The 20,180-nt window shown below is 35.4% G+C and overlaps 1 protein-coding gene across 1 annotated transcript in view; it reads left to right on the top strand.

Annotated features, from left to right (window-relative positions):
- The window catches only part of DNAH7 (dynein axonemal heavy chain 7), a 213,555-nt gene that overhangs the window by 127,372 nt on the left and 66,003 nt on the right, over positions 1-20,180 (top strand). Inside the window, 5 exon segments of the mRNA XM_033111796.1 lie at positions 1,175-1,505; positions 3,837-4,183; positions 5,596-5,776; positions 8,460-8,645; positions 13,057-13,220. Coding sequence (XP_032967687.1) covers positions 1,175-1,505; positions 3,837-4,183; positions 5,596-5,776; positions 8,460-8,645; positions 13,057-13,220 — 1,209 coding nt within the window.

Below are 20,180 nucleotides of genomic sequence, written 5' to 3' on the forward strand. Positions count from 1 at the left end.
TTTCTTCATATTTTTCCATCCAGTGGGGTCAAAAACTCTTAAGAGATTGTGATTAAATTTTGGATGTCACTTCTGGCTCTGTTTGATTGTATGCTCACAATTTTAAGTTCGTTCTGACTGGAAGAAAGATTATAAAAATGAGATACAAACTTATAGAAAGGCTGAAAGTAAGAGTGTTCTAGGCATTTATATATATATTCTTATTTAATTTTCTAATTTTCCTCATTATTTTTAATTTTCCTTTACCTCCACTAGAATTTCCACCCTGTAGTTACTCTTCTCTTAATAGCTAAAGCCTTCAGATTTCTTTATAGCCAGGTTGCACTGTAACCTAGAAGCAAGTTAGGTCATCTGCCAGGGAATCAGTGATTTAGCTAGCTAAGTGTCACATGGGATGAACCAAAATGTTGAGACTGCTTCATGCTGGCAAGAGTGAGATTTTTACTGTGCTTCCTCCACCAGGTTTCAACTGAAACCAAGCTCTGTAATATGGTGTCATGCATCCAGTCTCCTCAGTTCCCATCACTGTCAAATATTTTGGTAAATCAGAGGGAATCAACATGTGACAAAACTGTGGTGTGCCTTCACTTTTAAATGGGATTTTTTTTTAGCACCCAAAAGAAAGTATTGAACTTTATTTTCTATCCTATTCATCACTTTTAAATGCCTTAATAAAACAAAAATCCTATTTCAGGGTATTGACTACATCTTAAAATGGTTTGCCACCTTTGGCAATATCCATAATAAATGTTTTGGGCACTGAATTCTATTTGAAAGAAATGACTATAAGAAGATTTTAAGGAACAATAATATTGTTGGAATAAACTTCCCAAGTTGACTAATTTTAGAATCACATCACTAATTTTGATATAGGAGGCTCCTTGCCTTATACCTAGTATGTTTGTTTTTTGAATTTCTAATACATGCATTGATATTGTGCTAGGTACTAGAGATACAAAAATGAGCAAGACATATTATCTCCTTTTAACTGCACGCAATCCAATTTTCTAGAGTTCATATTTTTAACAAGTTGTTAATATATCTGGAAATCTTTCAGATCACTCCTTTAGCTACGCCTTGAAAAAGCTCGTAAAGCTCAAGAACACTTACTATTTTCCCTTGAAGTAGGCTACAGAGCCTGACCACTAACCTTGTTTTATCTATTTGCTTTCAGTGAAGTAATGAAAATGAAAAGGAGGTACGAAGTGGGTTTGGATAAACTGGATTCTGCTGCATCTCAAGTAGCCTCAATGCAAATTGAGTTGGAGGCTCTCCATCCTCAATTAAAAGTTGCTAGCAAAGAGGTTGATGAAATGATGGTCATCATTGAAAGGGAATCTATAGAAGTTGCCAAAACTGAAAAAATAGTGAAAGCTGATGAGATAATAGCAAATGAACAAGCTATGGCTTCTAAAGCCATTAAGGACGAATGTGACGCTGACTTGGCAGGGGCCTTGCCGATATTAGAGTCGGCGCTCTCTGCCCTCGATACTCTCACTGCACAGGTAAGAGCACCGCCACCCACCTACTAGGGAGCATGTCATGAGAGCTCAAGGAAGTACTTACCGTTGTGTGCTACAGTCTATTCTGTCTCCCCAAATTAGCCTTCGCATTTAATGCAATTTAAGTAGTTTTCAAATTGGTAAAAGGATTCCCAGTTCACCTGAAAAAAGGAAATGAATGTGCAGGACTAAGACAATTTTGAAAAAGAATAAAGCTCCCAAATGTTATAACCCACCATAAAACAACTGTTATTTCAACAACTGCCCTACAATAATTGACGGGCATAAGACCCTAGTATATTTTTTTGATTCTAAGGTGCACCTTTTTCACAGTTAGGCCCTTTTGTAATTAAGATACTCCCTATAGTAGATGTGATAAAGTACAGTGTGCCTTGGTGTCTGCAGGGGGTTGGTTCCAGGATACAAAATTCTATGACTCTCAAGTCCCTTATATAAAATAGTATAGTATTTTCATACAAGTTATGTACATCTTCCGGTATATTTTGTCATCTCTAGATTACTTATAATACCTAATAAAATATAAATGCTGTGTAAATAGTTAATACTGTATTGTTTAGGGAATAATGACCAAAAAAAAAGTCTGTTTATGTACAGTACAGAGGTACCCATTGTAGGCCTAACTGCAAAGTATACATATCAGCAACAACATAACATTTTTTCCCCAAATATATTCAGTCTGCAGTTGGTTGAATCTGCATATTCATGGATATAGAGGGACAACTTCAATGTGTCAATGTTTGTCAGTGTCAGTGTTTTGTTTTTTGGTGATACATAAAGTAATAATATGACTTACAACATTATATTTTATAATAATATGTCTTAGATTTGATGAAATGTGGTATTAAAAATTAAGGTGTGAAAAGGGAACATTTCAATTAAGGAAGATAGAGATAATTTTAAAAAATAAATAGTATGGTTGAATAGAATCTTGGCTAAACTTTAGGGGAAGGTAAGGAAGAGACTGTTAGATCCTTTCTTCATATCTTACTCCAAAATAGATTTCAGACTGATTGACATTCAAATATAAACATATTAGTATAAAATAGTAGAAAATGTAGGTCATGTTTATAACCTTACAATAGACTAGAACCTAGTATTTCTTAGCTATGAAAGAAATCAGAAAAAAAGTACTCAGTATTGTTTGTAAATATACATAATCTGGATAGTCTTTTTTCATAATTAGTAAAGTTTTTCTAAAAGATATAAATTTCAGTACCTAAAAACCAACACATTTTGTTTGATATAAACACTATGGACAGAAGTTTAGAAACACTGGGAAAAGTATTTGAATTACATGGCAAACAAAAGATTAATGTGCATAATATGTAAAAGCTCTTACAAATCAGTAAGAAAAAATTTGCTGTAAGATAAGATGGTAAGTGATATAAAGAAATAATTCACAAAAGAAGAAATACAAATAGTCATTAGATATATGAAAATGTATTGGATATATTTAAATACCTTGCTTGTATTTAAAGAAATAGTTAAAGTAAGATTTCTTTTGCCTATCCGAAATCCAACCAGTTGCTATGGGTGTATGTATGTGTTAAAAATAGGCACTCACACATTCTGGAGAATAGTTTGTCATTATGTGTCAAAAGCTTTAAAAATAAAGAACATGAAGTCTTTACTTCAGCAAGGCAATTGTAATAGTCAAAACAGAAAAAAGCATAGGTATGGTATTAGAATTTTGGTTCATATCTATATGTCAAAAGGCTATGCAGACATGAAAAATGATGATGGAAATGTTTACTTGCATGAAAGAATGATCACTATATATTGTTATTGAGATAGAACAGGTTTTAAAACAGCATGTATGTTATGTGTACTGTGATTCCATTGATTAAATATGGCATATACACTGATGTGTAGCATATACATATATATAGAAAAAGACACAGAAGAATACAAATAAAAATGTTTACAGTAGTTAATTATATAACGGGAGTGTAGGAGACCTTCATATGTATAATTTCTCTGTATTTTTCTAACGTTTGCATCTTTTACAGTTTCTAAGAAGCTACAAAACTCTTACTTAGTGACAACCAAATCTCTCTTTTATGTGTTTTTGAAATAGACTTCATGTTATAATAATCTCACCTGGGGTATCTTCCCATTATAATTTTTTGTTTTTAACATTTTGGGGGAACAAACTTCTCAGTGCTTCTTGACATAATTCTCTCAGTTACCATTTCTACCCAATGAACAGTGAGTTTCTGTTCTTATGGCGTAGTTTGAAAATAGGAACCAATTACAAGTAATGCATAAAGAAACAATTCTTTTTTTTAATAATTAGCATGTTGTCATTTCAAGGACATTACAGTGGTGAAATCTATGAAGAGTCCTCCTGCTGGCGTCAAGCTTGTTATGGAAGCCATATGCATCTTGAAAGGCATCAAAGCTGACAAAATCCCCGACCCGACAGGTACAGGAAAAAAAACAGAGGATTTCTGGGGTCCAGCAAAGAGACTTCTTGGTGACATTCGATTTCTACAATCACTTCATGAATATGATAAAGACAATATTCCTCCAGCGTATATGAACATCATAAGAAAAAATTATATTCCAAATCCAGATTTTGTTCCAGAAAAGATTAGAAATGCTTCTACAGCCGCTGAAGGTCTGTGCAAATGGGTCATTGCAATGGATTCATATGATAAGTAAGTATTGACAAAAAGAAAAACTGATGTGTTTTATTTTCAAGTTTGGTCAATTGACAATATAAAACTTACTAACTACATGGGTGAGAGTCACCTCAGAAAATCATGTCTAATACCTGCTCTGTGTTTACATATTTACTGGACGCAACAGTATACCAATGAAATTGTAATACAGTGGTACTTAAACTTTTTGGACTCAGGAGCCCTTTACATTCTTAAAAATAACTGAAGACTCCAAAACTTATGTTTATCTACCATATTAGAAATTGAAATAGAAAAATTAAAAATAGTTGTTAATTTTAAACTAGCAATGAAAGCATTACATGTTAACTTAAATAACTTATTTTATTTTTTAAAAATCCACATTTTCAAAAAATTTATGGAAAGAGTGATGGTATTTTATATTGTAGTAAATCTCTTTACTATGTACTTAAATAGATGATGCCTGGACTCTCAAATCTGCTTCTTTATTCAATCTGTTGTAATACATTGTTTTGATGAAGCATCTAAAGAAAATACAGCCTCACACGTATTTAGGTAGGCAAGGGAGGACCACATGGACTCCCTGAAGAGAAGGAAGGGGCATGCCTTTAGCCACATTTGGAAAACCACTGGTATAATATATATCCTTCATGAGACAAGGAGCCTTTTTTTACGATTGTATGAGAACCATTTATAGCAGGTACACAGAGTAAAAATTACTAGTTATTTCTTCAGAAAGGAAGTATTGCAGGGTGTCTTTCAAATGCATACACAGTTTGATTCATTGTGCATATATGTTACATGCTCTATATTTTTTGGACCATGATATGCTATGTTAAAGATGGATTTTAATTTAATGTTTTATCATTTGTTTAGAAAGATAACGTTACTGACTCCATTTTCCAGATAGAAGATAATTTAGATCCATCTTTTTTCCTACATTGTCCCTTTCATTACCATCATACAAATTTATCAGATAACTGGGTTTTAATTAAGGGTATATTCTGAAATTTAAAACAGAAATAAAATGACATAGATAAAACACTCCATCTTCTCATCAGAAGTAAGCCTTAACGAATTAGGGTAGTTTCCACAAACACAGTAATATTTTACATGAATATGCTGTTCTCTTTTTGCAAAATCACCAAAATTCACAATGGCAATAATCAAATATTTTATTTTGGGTAAAAGAAACAATTAATTATTTGAAAATATTATGCATATTTGACATCTATTTTAATAGTCGTTTCTTATGCTGGGATCAACTTTGACTGATTCTTAGATGAAATAGAGAATATAGAGATCAGTATAGGTTGTACATAAAGATGTCTTTTGTGTTGTAGTAAGGCTATTAGAAAAGCAAATTTAGTGATAGAAAGTGCATTAGGATATTAAATGTATATTTAATTTTCCAATTTTACCTTTCACAGAGTGGCAAAAATAGTAGCTCCCAAAAAGATAAAACTGGCTGCAGCTGAAGGGGAGCTTAAAATTGCCATGGATGGTCTACGAAAAAAGCAGGCAGCTCTGAAAGAAGTTCAGGACAAGCTGGCCAAGCTTCAGGAAACACTCGAACTAAATAAACAAAAGAAGGCTGACTTGGAAAACCAGGTATGGGATAATACAGACAAATATGGGCAAATCCTTAATTATTGTAAATATGATTGATGTTCACACTAGCACACAACACAGCAATTCTCTTTTCTTCCTACTCAGAGGTTGGCAAACTATGGCCCACAGGCCAAATCCACTATTGCCTTTTTTTATGGCCCACTGGCTAGTAATGGTTTTGAGATTTTTAAATGATTACGTATTAAATGGTTATATAAGCACCTACATAATATCTTCGATTTTACCTCTTGGCCCACAGAGCCTAAAATATTTATCATCTGGCCATTTTTCCCCCAAAAGAAAAAAAAATTGCCAACCATCTTTACCTTACATTACTAGAATATTGAGCTAGATTGTTTAAATCATTCTTTATATTATAGGTAAGGAAATGGAGAATCAAAATGTTAATTGGCTTAGGTTATATAAGAGTTAATGGCACACCTGAAATTAATGTAAAATAATATTAACTGTCAACTGTAACTGAAAAATAAATAATTTTCTAAAAAGGAAAAGTAAATAAATGTAAAAAAAAAAAGAGTTAATGGCTACGCTGAGATTAGAATTCAATACCCAGAACCTTACTGAGTCCACTGAAAATGTTTCTAAGACTAAAAACAGTGCTCTAACTTATATAGTCATACTGTTTGCAAAAATTAGCTGCTAAAGTCTAATTATGTTCCAGAAAAATAGTCAAACTATTTTATAACAGTCAGTATTTATTGGGTGCTTATTATGTGTGAGACACTGTTATTCTGAGAGCAGTATTATTATTCTGAGGGAGGTAATCTTTTTGTACCATTTTGTAGAAATTGAAGCACAGAGAAGCTGAGCACGTTGTCCATGGTCAGCCCACCTTCTAAGCATTAAGGCTAAGATTTGAACCCAGGCAATCTGACTCTAATATTATAGCTATGCTCTTTCCCATGGTACCAAACTGCCTCTTTCTGTAAGATATGTACACAAATTCTATATTTGTACAAACATGTGGTATTGTGCTAATCTTCAGAAATGTGACCTGTTATTGAGCATGATTTCCAAGTGATCAGTTTTAGTTTAAATAATATAACTAACAGTGGTTGCTCACTGTAAATGTGTTTCAACTCTTCTGGATGTTTGAAATTTTTATTTTTCATAATCAAATGTTGTACAATTATAGTAATGAATAATGAATATATGCATGTATGTGTACTAAAAATGTGCTTTTGGAAGAGAAATTTTAGCTAAAATATTCTTACTTGGTAGTTTCTGATGACAACTTTACTGTAGTCCAAGACCTGATTCAACATTTCAACATCATTGAAAGAATAATGGATAAAGAAAGAAACTAGGAAGACAAAAGACAATAAAAGAGGAAAAAATAAAAGAGAAAAGGTTTAAATTTAGGAAGTACCAAAAATATTACCTTGGGTAGTGAACAAAAAATACAATATGCAGATGATGTATTATAGAATTGTACCCTTGAAACCTATGTAATTTCGTTAACCAATGTCACCCCAATAAATTTAGTAAAATTTGAAAAATATTACCAGTTAGATACCTTTTGCTTTTTTAAATCTATCTTTAGATAAACTGATACAATATTTTATATCTTTTAATCTAAAAGCATTTATTTAATATAAATATTAATAATATTAGGAAAAAATGTAAGCCAAATTCTTATTACAAATCAATTGTCTCTGTTTTCATCAATTATTTACTTCCTTCTTTCATGTAAATAATTTCATTCTGAACTTTAAGATAATCCTTATTTAATCTTGTCTTCTTCCAAGAATAATAATGTTAAATCATTTAAAATTAAATCAAAATGATTCAGGTATTTTACGGGAGTATTGCTATGGCATGGGTTTAAATGGCTTTTCCCGACCTTCATAATTACCCTTTTTATATTTATTAATTAATTAATTTATTTATTTTTAAGGAGGGCACAGCTAACAGTGGCCCATGCAGGGATCGAACCGGCAACTTTGGTTTTATTAGCACTATGTTCTAACCAACTGAGCCTATGTAAACCTATGTAATTTTGGTCACCACATCTTTTTTATTTTTTTAATCACATTGTTAATTATACATAATCAAACTTGGTTGATAGTCTTATGCACAGAGTAGGTTCTCAGCTATCGACCGATGTCTTAATTTAAAGTTAATTGCAAGTGTCTGAATAGGTTGACACAATGTAACAACTTGAAAATTGTGCTTTGTAAGTAAGCATAAATTATTAATCCTTTTAAATATTTAACCTTTAAAATTATCATTAAATCAACCATAAGTTGAATGAGCAGAATATTTATATTCATAGAATATTTAAAATAAAATGCACTTAGATTATTAGAATGGAGGAAAACATCTATATTTGCAAGAGAATGTCCTTTATTACTTACTTAGCGTTCAGTGTCTCATAGTGTAGGTCATTTCCTTAAACAGAGCTGTTCTTTACATTAAAAGGTAAATACCCATTATGAATTTCATAAATTGTATTAAAATATATACTTTATTATGAAAAAAATTCTATAACATGAACTAATTTCTAATCATGAACTTTCCAGTACTAATAATTAGACAGTTAAAAAAAATTCCAAGCAGAAGTATGTAATTGAAATAATTGATCTCTGAAGGTAAAATCTTGCAGAATTTTAAAACTTATTCTACTTGTACATGTAGGTAAAAATTTACTTTTGTTTTTGAGGTTGACTTGTGTAGCAAAAAGCTAGACCGAGCTGAGCAGTTGATTGGAGGCCTTGGGGGTGAGAAAACGCGATGGAGCCAAACAGCTCTGGAGCTGGGGTTGTTGTACATCAACTTGACAGGTGATATCCTCATTTCCTCAGGAGTTGTTGCTTACCTAGGAGCCTTTACATCTCACTATCGACAGGTAAGGGATACTAGTCAATTTCTAAGGTCTCTTCCTGACCCTCCCATCCATGACAGCCAACATTCATCTTAGGGATATTTGTTTGTTTGTTTGTTTGGGTAATTATGAGGAACAAAATATTTTTAAGTGATTTCTTGTGTATTTTAGTTCTTCTCTACATTAGCCATAAGGTGATATATAAATATTCTTCTAATTTTTAATTATTTTAGAAACAAAAAGATATACTTTAAAATATAATGTGAAATGATAGACCCTAATGATAAAATTTTAATTCTTAAACAAGTATAAAGGTATCAGAATATCGTGTGTGTGTGTGTGTGTGTGTGTGTTATCAACGAATCCTTATGAGTTTCAATAATAGTACCATTTTCATATCACTTCAGAGACTGAAACTTCGGGGAAGGAAAAAGTGAGCTTGACTAAAACCCAATTGATAAGCAGCTTTTTCCTTAGAAAACAAACGGAGAAGGGGAGTTCCCTGTTCGAACTCCCACCCCTTTGTCAGAATCTGCCTCAGTCTTCTCCTTGACCCAACTCCTAACCCTATTTCTTCTCCCTTCCTTTTTCTTCCACTTTTCAGTCCCCTCATGAACAAAATCCACCATGTTCTTCAGCTCTCTTTAGGAAAATTGAACCAGAATCCAACCCAGAACATGGCCCTGTAAACAGGAGGAGGGATTCAGAAATTTTCGAAGAACTGAAAGAAAAAGAAAAGGAGGGTGATGCGAATAAAGAGAAGAGAGAAGTTTAAAACATTTGGCAATAGCTTCTGGTGTCAGACAAGAAAAGAGTAATTGATAATACCTTTAGCATTTTGTAAATCATTTCCTTGCACATGGCCTCAGCTGAGCCTCACTTATTTCAGAGCTTTCTCTGAAGCAGGGTTGATTCTTGGTGGCCACTGTTCTGGTTTATTTCATTGTTTGTTTGTTTGTAACCAAACTGGTGTAAAATCCTCACCTAGATGGTGATTCTGTCTTTAGTATTTCAGGTTCTCATCTTCCTGATCCAGGTACACAACCTTTATATTCTTCTTAGCTTTGTCTGTTTATTTGTATCTTTGAATGAGTGTCTATGGTTATACCATTAACATCTCGTAGTTCAAATAGTTAAAATTTAACATAACACTGTTTACCTAGTAATAGGTTTGTTTTCTCGACAATTTCAGAGATGGAGGCTTATAAAGAGTAGGAGAATTGCTCAGAGCCACACAACTGGCTAATGACAGAGCAGAAAGGAGACTTGTCGTCACCCAAATTCTTAATTTAGCACTCTTTCTCCTCTCCTACATCAACTTGGAACAGTGGAAGAAATAGTTGCAGCTACCCCTCCCCTTCTCTGTTGGTTCCCAGCATAGCCCTGGGTGTCTGCACTGGCTCCTGTGTAGCCTTCCAGTGCCGTGCTGACAGCATACCAGCCAGTACCATTCCTGCCAACCCACCCCTCTCCGGCAGGCAGACTCGTTCCGAGACACTATATCTTGCTGACTCCTCAGTCACCTGCTTCTCCCAGAATGGGGCTGCCCGTCAGACCACCACACAAAGGCTTCAAGGGAGCATGGAGGTCCCAAACTAAGACCTTGGAATTTACTGACAGAAGCAAAGTGATGCTCAAGATACAATCAAATCTTCTAGCTCTGTCTATGAACTTATATCCACTGTCCCCACCCCTGATTCACATAGCCACATAGTGATCCCATCACATCTTAACAACAGGAAAGCTTACTTCATTATAGCAACCTAAGCTTTTCCTGTTCCTAATTCATCCCTAATGTCACTGTTCCTTCCTGTGAATTCATTCTCTGGGTCCTACTCCGTAATCTTCTCTCTTTTATTTCTCTCTTATTTCTCTCTGGTCAGGGCAGTTGGCAATGTACACACCATCAAGAGTGTCCTATTCAATTCTAAGTGTATGTGTTACAGTGGCAAATTCAGTGTTCTGTCTGCATCCCCTTCTGGCTTCCTGTGCTTTCATTTCCAGCAGTCAGCACCTGAGTCCGTTTTTTGGCAGACTTCCCTTGGGTTCTTTAGAACCCACTTTTCCCAGTGTTTGGGCATCTAGAATTGCCTGCGAATTTACTTCTCTCTTGCTCAGGCCTTAAGGAATGACTGACAGATGTGAGAGCATGAGTGTGTGTCTCCCCTGTCTCTGGGTGGGACAACTCTAAGGAATAAATTACACTCCCTGAAGGATGAAGCTGAAGCCACCTGCTGCAGAACTGGCTGCCTCCTCACCTTTAATTGGCTTCTTCCCTGACCTTGGCCTGCTTCTCCTAGCATCCCTCCCTTAATAAATCTCTTCATGTAAATCTTCATCTCAGATTCTGCTTTTGGGAATCTCAACTAAGACAAAAAACACCTTACAACAATCTTGGTTCTTTTCTAACATTGAAGTCTCAGGATATCAAGACCCCTCAATAAATAGCTGGATCCCCTCCCTCCAAGCTTGAATCTGAGTAGTTGTCAATTATTCATCAACTCCTTTGTAGAGTTTCTGGTATTCTTCATAGATAAAACAGAAAACTCCAGTTCTCCTATCATCATTGGGCCCACATACTTCAACCGAAATGCCTATGCCAACTTCCAAACAGCATCCTACAGTGCTGTAAGGACATACGAGCTCTAGAGTTGAGTTAATTTGAATTTTCTAAGCAATCTTTTCCCTGCCACTAATCAAAGTCAAAATTGTTTTGGTGGTGATGAATATTTTCACCAACGTGACACGCTTAATGGTCATTTTTCCTTTTCCACTGTCACTCTTACCACCTGATTACCAGCCAAGGCCGTTGGCTTGTATTTTGAGATGCTTGTTCAGAGTCCCTCGTGTTTGTTTCAGTTATTCTCTGCTGCAACCCCCTTACAGATGTATAATTGGGCCACTTAAATTTTTAATCCAGAGTTCATCTGTGATAGCATACTCTACCTGTCAACTATAAATAGCATTCCACAGCAACTATTACTTTCATTTTTCTCTACTTCTTCTCCATATCATTGTCTGTCATGCCTACTCCAGCATCAAACTATACCTGAGAAAACCTGCAGACCTTCCCCAAAAGTCTTCAGGCCAACCAGTAGCCTGACAGCAAAGAGATCGAAACATGCTAGTAGGAACTGTGTACTTGGAATCCATACTGGAAATGCTATGAGCCCCTCCTCCCTACGTAGCTACGCCACCTGTTCCTGGTATCAACAACCAAACCAAGCCAAACCAAACAAAAAAGGCTAGATAATAGTTACTAAGTACTCATGAGAGGTAAGATGTGGCCGCCACTGTTCACCCTCTAGTGTTATACCTAAGATGACATAATTATGAGACAGTTCCTGGCATACAACATCTTAATCAAGTGATAAAAATCAATGTCGTCAATAAAGGAACAATTTGAAATAATGTACCATTAATGGACTGCAATGAGGAGAACACAGAATCATTTCTATGATATGCCTGCCAAAGGTGCATAACCTGAATTAAATGATGAGGGTATATCATACAGACCCATCTGTGTGTGGGGCATGCTACAAAAAAACTGGCCAATCACGGTCATGAAAGTCACCAACTCCCCTCAAGCTGTCATGGCCTTTCGTGTGCAAACCGAAGGGAATATTAGTTGAACCTACTCACTCAACAGGAACCCGAGAAAGGTGGTACTGTCCACCGTGCCCTCTCCGCCAGCACCACTTCTCACACACAGCATCCTCATCTGCTCCTGGGTGGGTACCAACACATATAAATCCATCTTCCCATGCCTCTCCCTAACCTGTTTTCTCTCTGGTAATGTCTTTTGTTATTTCTGAACTCTTTGATCTGTAACCTCAAATTGGATCTTGACTTCTGATTTTCTCAGTGAGAACCTGGGCTTGAAGTACCTTCCTGGTTCCTGAGCGCCCTTACAAACTGTGCCCCGAGTGGGGTATCCCAAACTCCAGTATGTGTCCTGATCCCTGTTGGTGCCCAGTAGCCCTGCCATGGTGCCTCCCCCAGGGCATGTGAGATCCAGAAACAAATGTTTTCTTGTCCCCTACCAGTTCAAGTTAGATTTACTTCTATACCATAATATTGTATTAAGTTTGCTGGCTAATTTTAATTTAAAGAAAATATGTAGAAAGACATGGTGGTCTCCAAATACTTTGTCAAGTGAAGCTTTAGAATGATAATTGGCAAATGTGTTTTCCAGATACAAAATTCTCACTTCATGATTAAGTGAGCTATCCAAACTTTATCTTAACATTCGATATAATTAATTTTCATTATAGTGGACCTTCTAAGCTATAATTTTATTTTAAGAAATCCGATAACCACAAATCATTTTTTAGGTAGAGTTTCAACAATGGCTTGTTAATGAATGAAGTGTAATCGGGGAGTTTACCTGGTAACCCCAGTCTCATTTTTATATATTTCTCTATATGTTGTAAAGAGACAAACCAAAGAGTGGACAAATTTGTGCAAAGGAAGAAATATCCCCTGCTCTGATGATTATTCCCTTATGGATATCCTGGGAGAAGCAGTGACAATTCAAAGCTGGAATATTGCTGGATTACCTTCTGACTCATTTTCCATTGATAACGGGATCATCATAATGTAAGGAAAATATTTTTCTCACAAATGATCTCTATTAATCAGTGGATTTATTTATCTGTGTACCTTTTTTTAACAATTATACCTAGTAAACTTTGATAGTATTGAAGAAAAATTTTGCGTAAGTAGTTAAATATGAATAATCACTTCCTCCCATTAATATTGGATAGTTGAGTAATTGGAGACTGTAGTAAAAAAAAAAAATTATTTTTGCTTAAACTTTAATCAGCTTTTAGCAAATAGAGCAAAACTCTCCCATAAATAAGTGGGACAACTCTAAGGAATAAATTAGTTCAAAGTTTTTATTCCCATAAAATACAGGGTTTTGTTATTGCAGGTTAACGCAAGGTACAGCAGTGGGTTGTTGGTGGTGACGGGTTTGGGTGTTCCGTATTCTGTACTAGTCCCTGCTGGGAATGGGACTAGCGTAAATGATATGGATACACTTTTCTGGGTCCTGGGCAGATTGGAACTTTTACAACAGTGGCTGCTATACCTAGAGTCTCTTTGTTACTCCCATGGAGACTGGGCTGGGAGAAGACTGCAGGCTCACTCAGCTTTACTCCACGTCTTACCTTCCAGAAATGAAGGGTTTCAGCCTGTTCCCATGTAAGGGTGATCATCAGTTGTGTCATTTCCAAGTTCACATTACCGTGGGCCTTTTATCCCTGGACTGGCCTTCTTGGAGGTTTGAGCATGTTATGAATAGCTCAGGTAAACTGTCAATGAGACATGTTCAGTTCTGTGTTACATGACTATTTTGATTAGTTGTTAGTTTACTACTGAAAAGTAATTGACCTGATAGTCCTCAATTTAAAGTAAAAATGGTGGAGGCATATGAATTTTAAAAATAGAATTAACCACTACATGTGAAGTCTAGTTATTCTTACATTTGTTTTATGCAGTATTTATGAAAATTATTTCACAAATTAAAAACTCTGGTGAACACATTCCTTTGGTGCTCAACAGAGGAGCCCAACTTACGGATCTTTTTTTTTTTTTTTTTTTTTTTAACATTTGTTTACTAAATTGTTCTACAGGGATTTCGGGTGTGTGCAATTTGAAATAATATAAAATAAGATAAAATCTGATAAGACCACCTAGGGAAAGTTAAAAAAAGGAGTTACCACTAGGTACTTGAGACAAACTAATCTTTACAGTTGGGCCCTGAATTAAGTTTAAAACATTCTGGTAACTAAGGCAAAACAAAAACAAAAGAAAACCTGTGTCACATGGTTCTCATTTTTAAACCAAGTAAATTATACTTAGAGAGACAAGCTTTTTCAGGCACTAAAATTTAATTATTTTGTTGATTGGGAGAAAAGATTACAAAGCTTTTCTTTGGGGACCTAAAATTAAGTACTGGGTACTCTGCTCTGGTAATCTAAATTAATCTGGAAGAAAAGTTATAGAATCTGGAGAAATGATTAATATATGCATTAGTTTGCCGCTGAAACAGATTTTTTAAATAAGTACAGCATGGCAGCTAGTTCATTATTATTTAACAAGTGGGTGGCAGACAGACCGTTGTGTTGATGTTTTGTGTGAGAATACACGTTAGACAGTGACATATAGAGGAGGTTTCTGAAAGTGTAGAAGTCCATCTTTTACTTTTTACTTTTGTATAACTGGACCAATTAGCTTCGCCTTAAAGAACAGTCAGGTTTTTGCTGCTTTTGTTATTGTTTTTGCTATTGTTTCCTCCTCAGAAAAAAATACTTTGCTCTTCCCAAGCACTTGTGAATATAGTTGGTCAGGTCCAATACAGCAGTAATTATGTCTTTATTGTTTTGATTTGCATTTTTATGTACGTTTGTTCCACCTAGCAGGACATCTATTACCATTATATCCATTGGAAGGTAAACTGCTTCTTATTTTCCTGCAAATAAATGTACTCTTTCTTTTGGGTCCAATCATATTTCAATAATAATAGAGCTGTTGATGAATATTTCTGCTTTTAAAATCCCAAACCTTTCAGTGATTATTTTTCAAGACAGCAAACTCACATTTCAGAGAGGTACAGGTAGAAAAATGGTGTTAATGAGCCATAATCCCTACATTTTTGCTATTTGTTGGTAAAAATGTTGAAATATTAGCAAAAAGTTATACTGGCAATTATTCTAAGAAAGAAACATTAACATTTTTCATTCCTGGCTTATTTTGTCAGTGTATTTTGGTAAACTTTTACTGAGAGTAAGTAGGTTTGAGGTGGGTGATTATTTTGAAGTATCTATAAGTATCTTATTTTATTGCATAGTGCATTCTTCCAGAGACACTTGCTTGATAATGATAATACCTAATACTGAGCACTTACAAAGGACCTAATCCTGTGCTAAGCGCTTTTCACGTTCTACCTCAGCTGGGTGAAGAGTCGATTATTTAGGGAAACAAGAAAAATCTATAAATTTTAGATGTTAGAATGTAATTAGCTTTTGGAACTATTGACTCCTGAGGTACTTAGCTAATCAGAATTTATAGTGATAACATTAAATGGAATTGGATTGTTTCTGAACATTTCACGGGGAAAGTATTAGAATTGTTTAACAACTTGCTAAGTAGATCAGACCTATATCTAATATAACTTGGCTTTTTTTTAAATGTCTTTTTCATTTCTATAAGAGCAGATAAATGAGGTTATTTCTGCAGAAATTATAACTAAGAGGAGAACCTACATTTCTTTGTTTTGTTTTGTTTTTTCTATTTTGATGTGTGTGTGCAAAGAGGGAAATAGCAAAACTCTTTGAAATGCATCACTGTTATATATTCAAATCTGTGTCCTTCCATGTAGACTACTGTGAGGGGTGGTTGAAAAGGGGAAGGGATTAAGAAGTACAAATTGGTTGTTACAAAGTAGTCATGGCGATGGAAGAATATAGTCAATAATGTTGTAATAACTATGCATGGTGTCAGATGGGTACTAGATCTATCCGGGTGATAGGTGGGAGGGGGGTTGGAGGGCAGGGTGAAAAAGGTAAAGGCATTAAGAAGTACTATTGGTAGTTACAACATAGTCATGGGGATGTAAAGTACAGGGAATATAATCAGTAATATGGTAATAACTACTATGCAGAGTGGCCAGGTGGTTCTAGTCAGAGGGATCACTTCCTAAATTATATAAATATCTAATCACTATGCTATACACTTGAAACTAATATAAATAACATTGAATGTCCTTGACATTTTGAATATGAGACTCTAGGTCCTGTTAAAATCTTCTGGATAAGATTGATTTTTTTTAAATTAGTTTCAGTTGTACAAAGCAACATAATAGTTAGAAATTTAAACCCCCCACAAAGTGATAACCTGCCTCCCCCAAATCTACTACCCCTCTGACACTGTACATAGCTATTACAATACCAGTGACTATCTTCCCTATGCTGTGCTGTACATTTTACATCATGTGAATATACATATATATATATACACGGATATATAATAATATATATGTGAATATATATTTGTAATATTTAATTATAGTTGACATTCCATATTATTCTACTTCAGCTTCAGGTGTATAGTGCAGTGGTCAGGCATCTACACAGGCTATGAAGTGATCCCCCTGATAAGTCCAGCACCCATCTGGCACCCTACCTAATCTTTACAACATTATTGATTCTATTCCCCATTCTGTATTTAATATCCCCATGAATATATTGTGACTACTAATTTATACTTTTTAATCCCTTCACCTTCTTCTCCATCTCCACCCCCTTCTCATCTAGCAACCATCTTTTTTCTCTATATCTCTGAGTCTATTTCTATTTTGTTTGCTCGTTTATTCTGTTCTTTGAATTCCACATACAAGTGACATCATATGGTATCTGTCTTTCTCAGTCTGACTTATTTCACTAAGCATTATATTCTCTCGGTCCATCCATGTTGTTGCAAATGGTAAGATTTCATTCTTTTTTATGGCCAAGTAATACTCCATTGTATAAATATACTACAGGTTTTTTATCCAGTCGTGTTTCGATGGGCATTTCTGTTGTTTCCGTATCTTGGCAATTCCACTCCTGCGGGTGTCTATCCAAAGAAATACAAAACACGAATTCAAAAAAATATATGCACCGCTATGTTTATTGGATAAGACTGATTTTTGTTTTAGAAGTCAGACTACTTTGTTAGGTTCAGATCACAATTTCTGTCTTTCCTTCTGTGGGTGAAGTTTCCAATGTCAGGTCAGACTTGAAAGCCTTTGCTATGCTGTTCAGATCTGCTCCTCAACATGCTTTACACAGGGGTTAATCTGGGGCTTGGATTTATATCATAGTTCAACCTTTGGCATGCTTCCACGCATGAATGTGTTCCACGCATACACAGCTAGGTAATGAGCTCAGCACTTGTGCTCATTTATTCACAGACTTAGGGAGTCCTTTCTTCAGGGCTATCCCTTTCAGGATCTCCCTGACACTTTCCATATCGCAGGAACCTCTTTTCTTGTATTTTTTCTGACCAAAATGATGGCTTTCTCTCAGAATTTAACTTCTCACACTGTTGTACAATCCCATATGCAAAGTGGCAAAGTGGCAAGAGGAAAGAGAGAAAAATACTGCAGTTTCCCTTGCTTTGAACTAAATGTTTTTCCCCAAAATTCATATATTGAAGCCTAAATACAGGGTGATTTATATGTTGAAACCTAAATCCCCAATGTGATGACATTTGGAGGTGGAGCCTTGGGAGAAGTCTTCCTGAATGGGATTAGTGTCCTTGTAGGAAGAGACATAGAGATCATTTCTCTCTGCTATTCACCATGTGAGAGGTACAAAGAGAAGATGGCCATTTGCAAACCAGTAAGCAGGCCCTCACAAGACACTGGTTCTGCTGACACCTTGATCTTGGGCTTCCCAGTCTCCAGAACTGTGAGAAATAAGTGTTAGTTACTTAAGCCACCCAGTCTGTGGTCATTTGTTATAGCAGCCTGAACTGACTAAGACACTCTTCCACTCTGTAAACAAGAGGACCCTTTTCCCGGTTCTGCTATCCACAGAGATGGGTTTTCCCTCAGTGTTTTAGGTAACTGTATCATTACTGTTTCTGCCATGGTAATGTAGTCTGTGGCTGGGATTGACCTGGGATCAGGGACAGAAGAGAACAAAGAGAGTAAAACATAAAACATGGATTTCCCCCCACAGTGTCTGGCTCACACATGATCGTTTTCTCAGTCCTCTAGCAAGAGTTTTTGCTACCTGTGACTGCTGTATACTTCCCCTTCTGGGCCTGTTCTCATATCAAAGCCAGAAAATAACAAGAAAAACACACACACACATGCGAGAAACTTACCACCTCCTTATCGGTCATTCTTCAAGTTTTAACTTTTCTCCCATTCACTTGTTATTATTTACTTTTTAGCATCTGCAAGTAGTTGCTTTTTGTGTTTTACCCAGAATTGCTCATTATAATCAGTGGAAGAGATAGGCTGCAATGTGCTTAGCCCAGCTTGGTCAGTACCAGAAGTCCTTTCCTCTGATTTTGAGATGTTGTTTTGTGGACGAGTATTCTCTTTAGAATATGTCAATTTTTAGAATGAATTAACTTGTATAGTGTTTGCATGATCTGTTTTTCTTCTTTTGCTATTTCCATTTCACTAGATTATCATAGTCAAATGTTATTTGATCTAGGAATACACAGTTTAGTTGGGTGACGCAGTTAAGAAATTATAGAATTACCATAATAGAATGTTATCATTATTTGAAAGCACCACAAATGTAATATGGATGAATTGCTGAAGTTTACAGAGAAAAAAGATCAAGACAGGCTTTGTGGACTGCATAGCATTTGAGCTGACCTTGAAACTTGAGTAGGAGTTGAACATGAAAGTATGGGGAGGAAGTACATTTTGGGCCCCCCCCCAAAAAAACAACCAGCATGAACATGGGTATTGTGGCTAAAAAAAAATGGAAGTAACAGAAGGAAGAGTGAGTCATTCAGTTTCTTTAGGGAAGCATAAATGCAGCCTAACACTCACACATAATTTTCAAACTTAAAAATATTTCTAAAATGTGACAGAATGAAAGTTTCACATATTTCTAAGTTTCATTTCATTCTAATTTCCCTTCTCACTCCCTTTAGTTTCTTATGGATAAGATTCTCTTTATCATTTGATTGTGTCTAAGATATGACACTACTCGTTTGGTCTCATTTCTTCCTAAATATAATGGACTGAGTTGTTCTTCCTGAGTTGTTCTATCATTCCTTGCCAAAATGTATATGTCGAAGGCCTAAGACCCAACATGACTGTTTGTAGATAGAGTCTTTAAGGAGGTAATTAGGTTCAATGAGGTCATAAGGGTAGAGCCATAATCCATTAGGATTGGTGTTCTTATAAGAAGAAGAAGACCAGGGATTCAAACACAGAAGAAAGGCCATGTGAGAATACAGCAAGAGGTCTGTGTTATCTGCTAGCCAAAGAGAGGCCTCTGGAGTAGCCAGACCTGCCAGCACCTTGGTCTTGGACTTCCAGCCTTCAGAGCTGTGAGAAATAAACTTGTGTTGTTTAAGACCGACTGTGGTTCTTTGTTATGGCAGCCCAAGTTGACCAATGCATTATATAATGCTGATATTGGAGGATAAGACTATCTTTACTATATAAGCTACATGGTTTTTTTAATCAGGCTGTAACTTATATGCTGAAAAATGTGATTACTTCCATTTGTGGGGATAAATTATCCAATGAAGTTCTAAATTCATGTTGAAATAAATATAATATTTTGCTTCTTCCCTATTTTTTTTGCCCCCCCAGTCACCTTTTATTTTCTCCTCCTGCTGTTCTGATGTTCTGTGTGAATTTGTTGTGTTCACTTTTGAAGAGCTTGAAAGCATCTTTAGGAAAGTGACCACTGTTATGGCTTTTGTTTACTGAGAAAAAGAAACTAAAGAAAAAGAAAAAGAACAGTAATCTTAATGCTGATTACATTTCACACAAGGCAGAAAGGTATATGGTTCACCATATGGTGATAGCAGGTG

This window comes from Rhinolophus ferrumequinum, chromosome 8, assembly GCF_004115265.2.
Source record: "Rhinolophus ferrumequinum isolate MPI-CBG mRhiFer1 chromosome 8, mRhiFer1_v1.p, whole genome shotgun sequence".
In the NCBI taxonomy this organism is placed as follows: Eukaryota; Metazoa; Chordata; class Mammalia; order Chiroptera; family Rhinolophidae; genus Rhinolophus; species Rhinolophus ferrumequinum.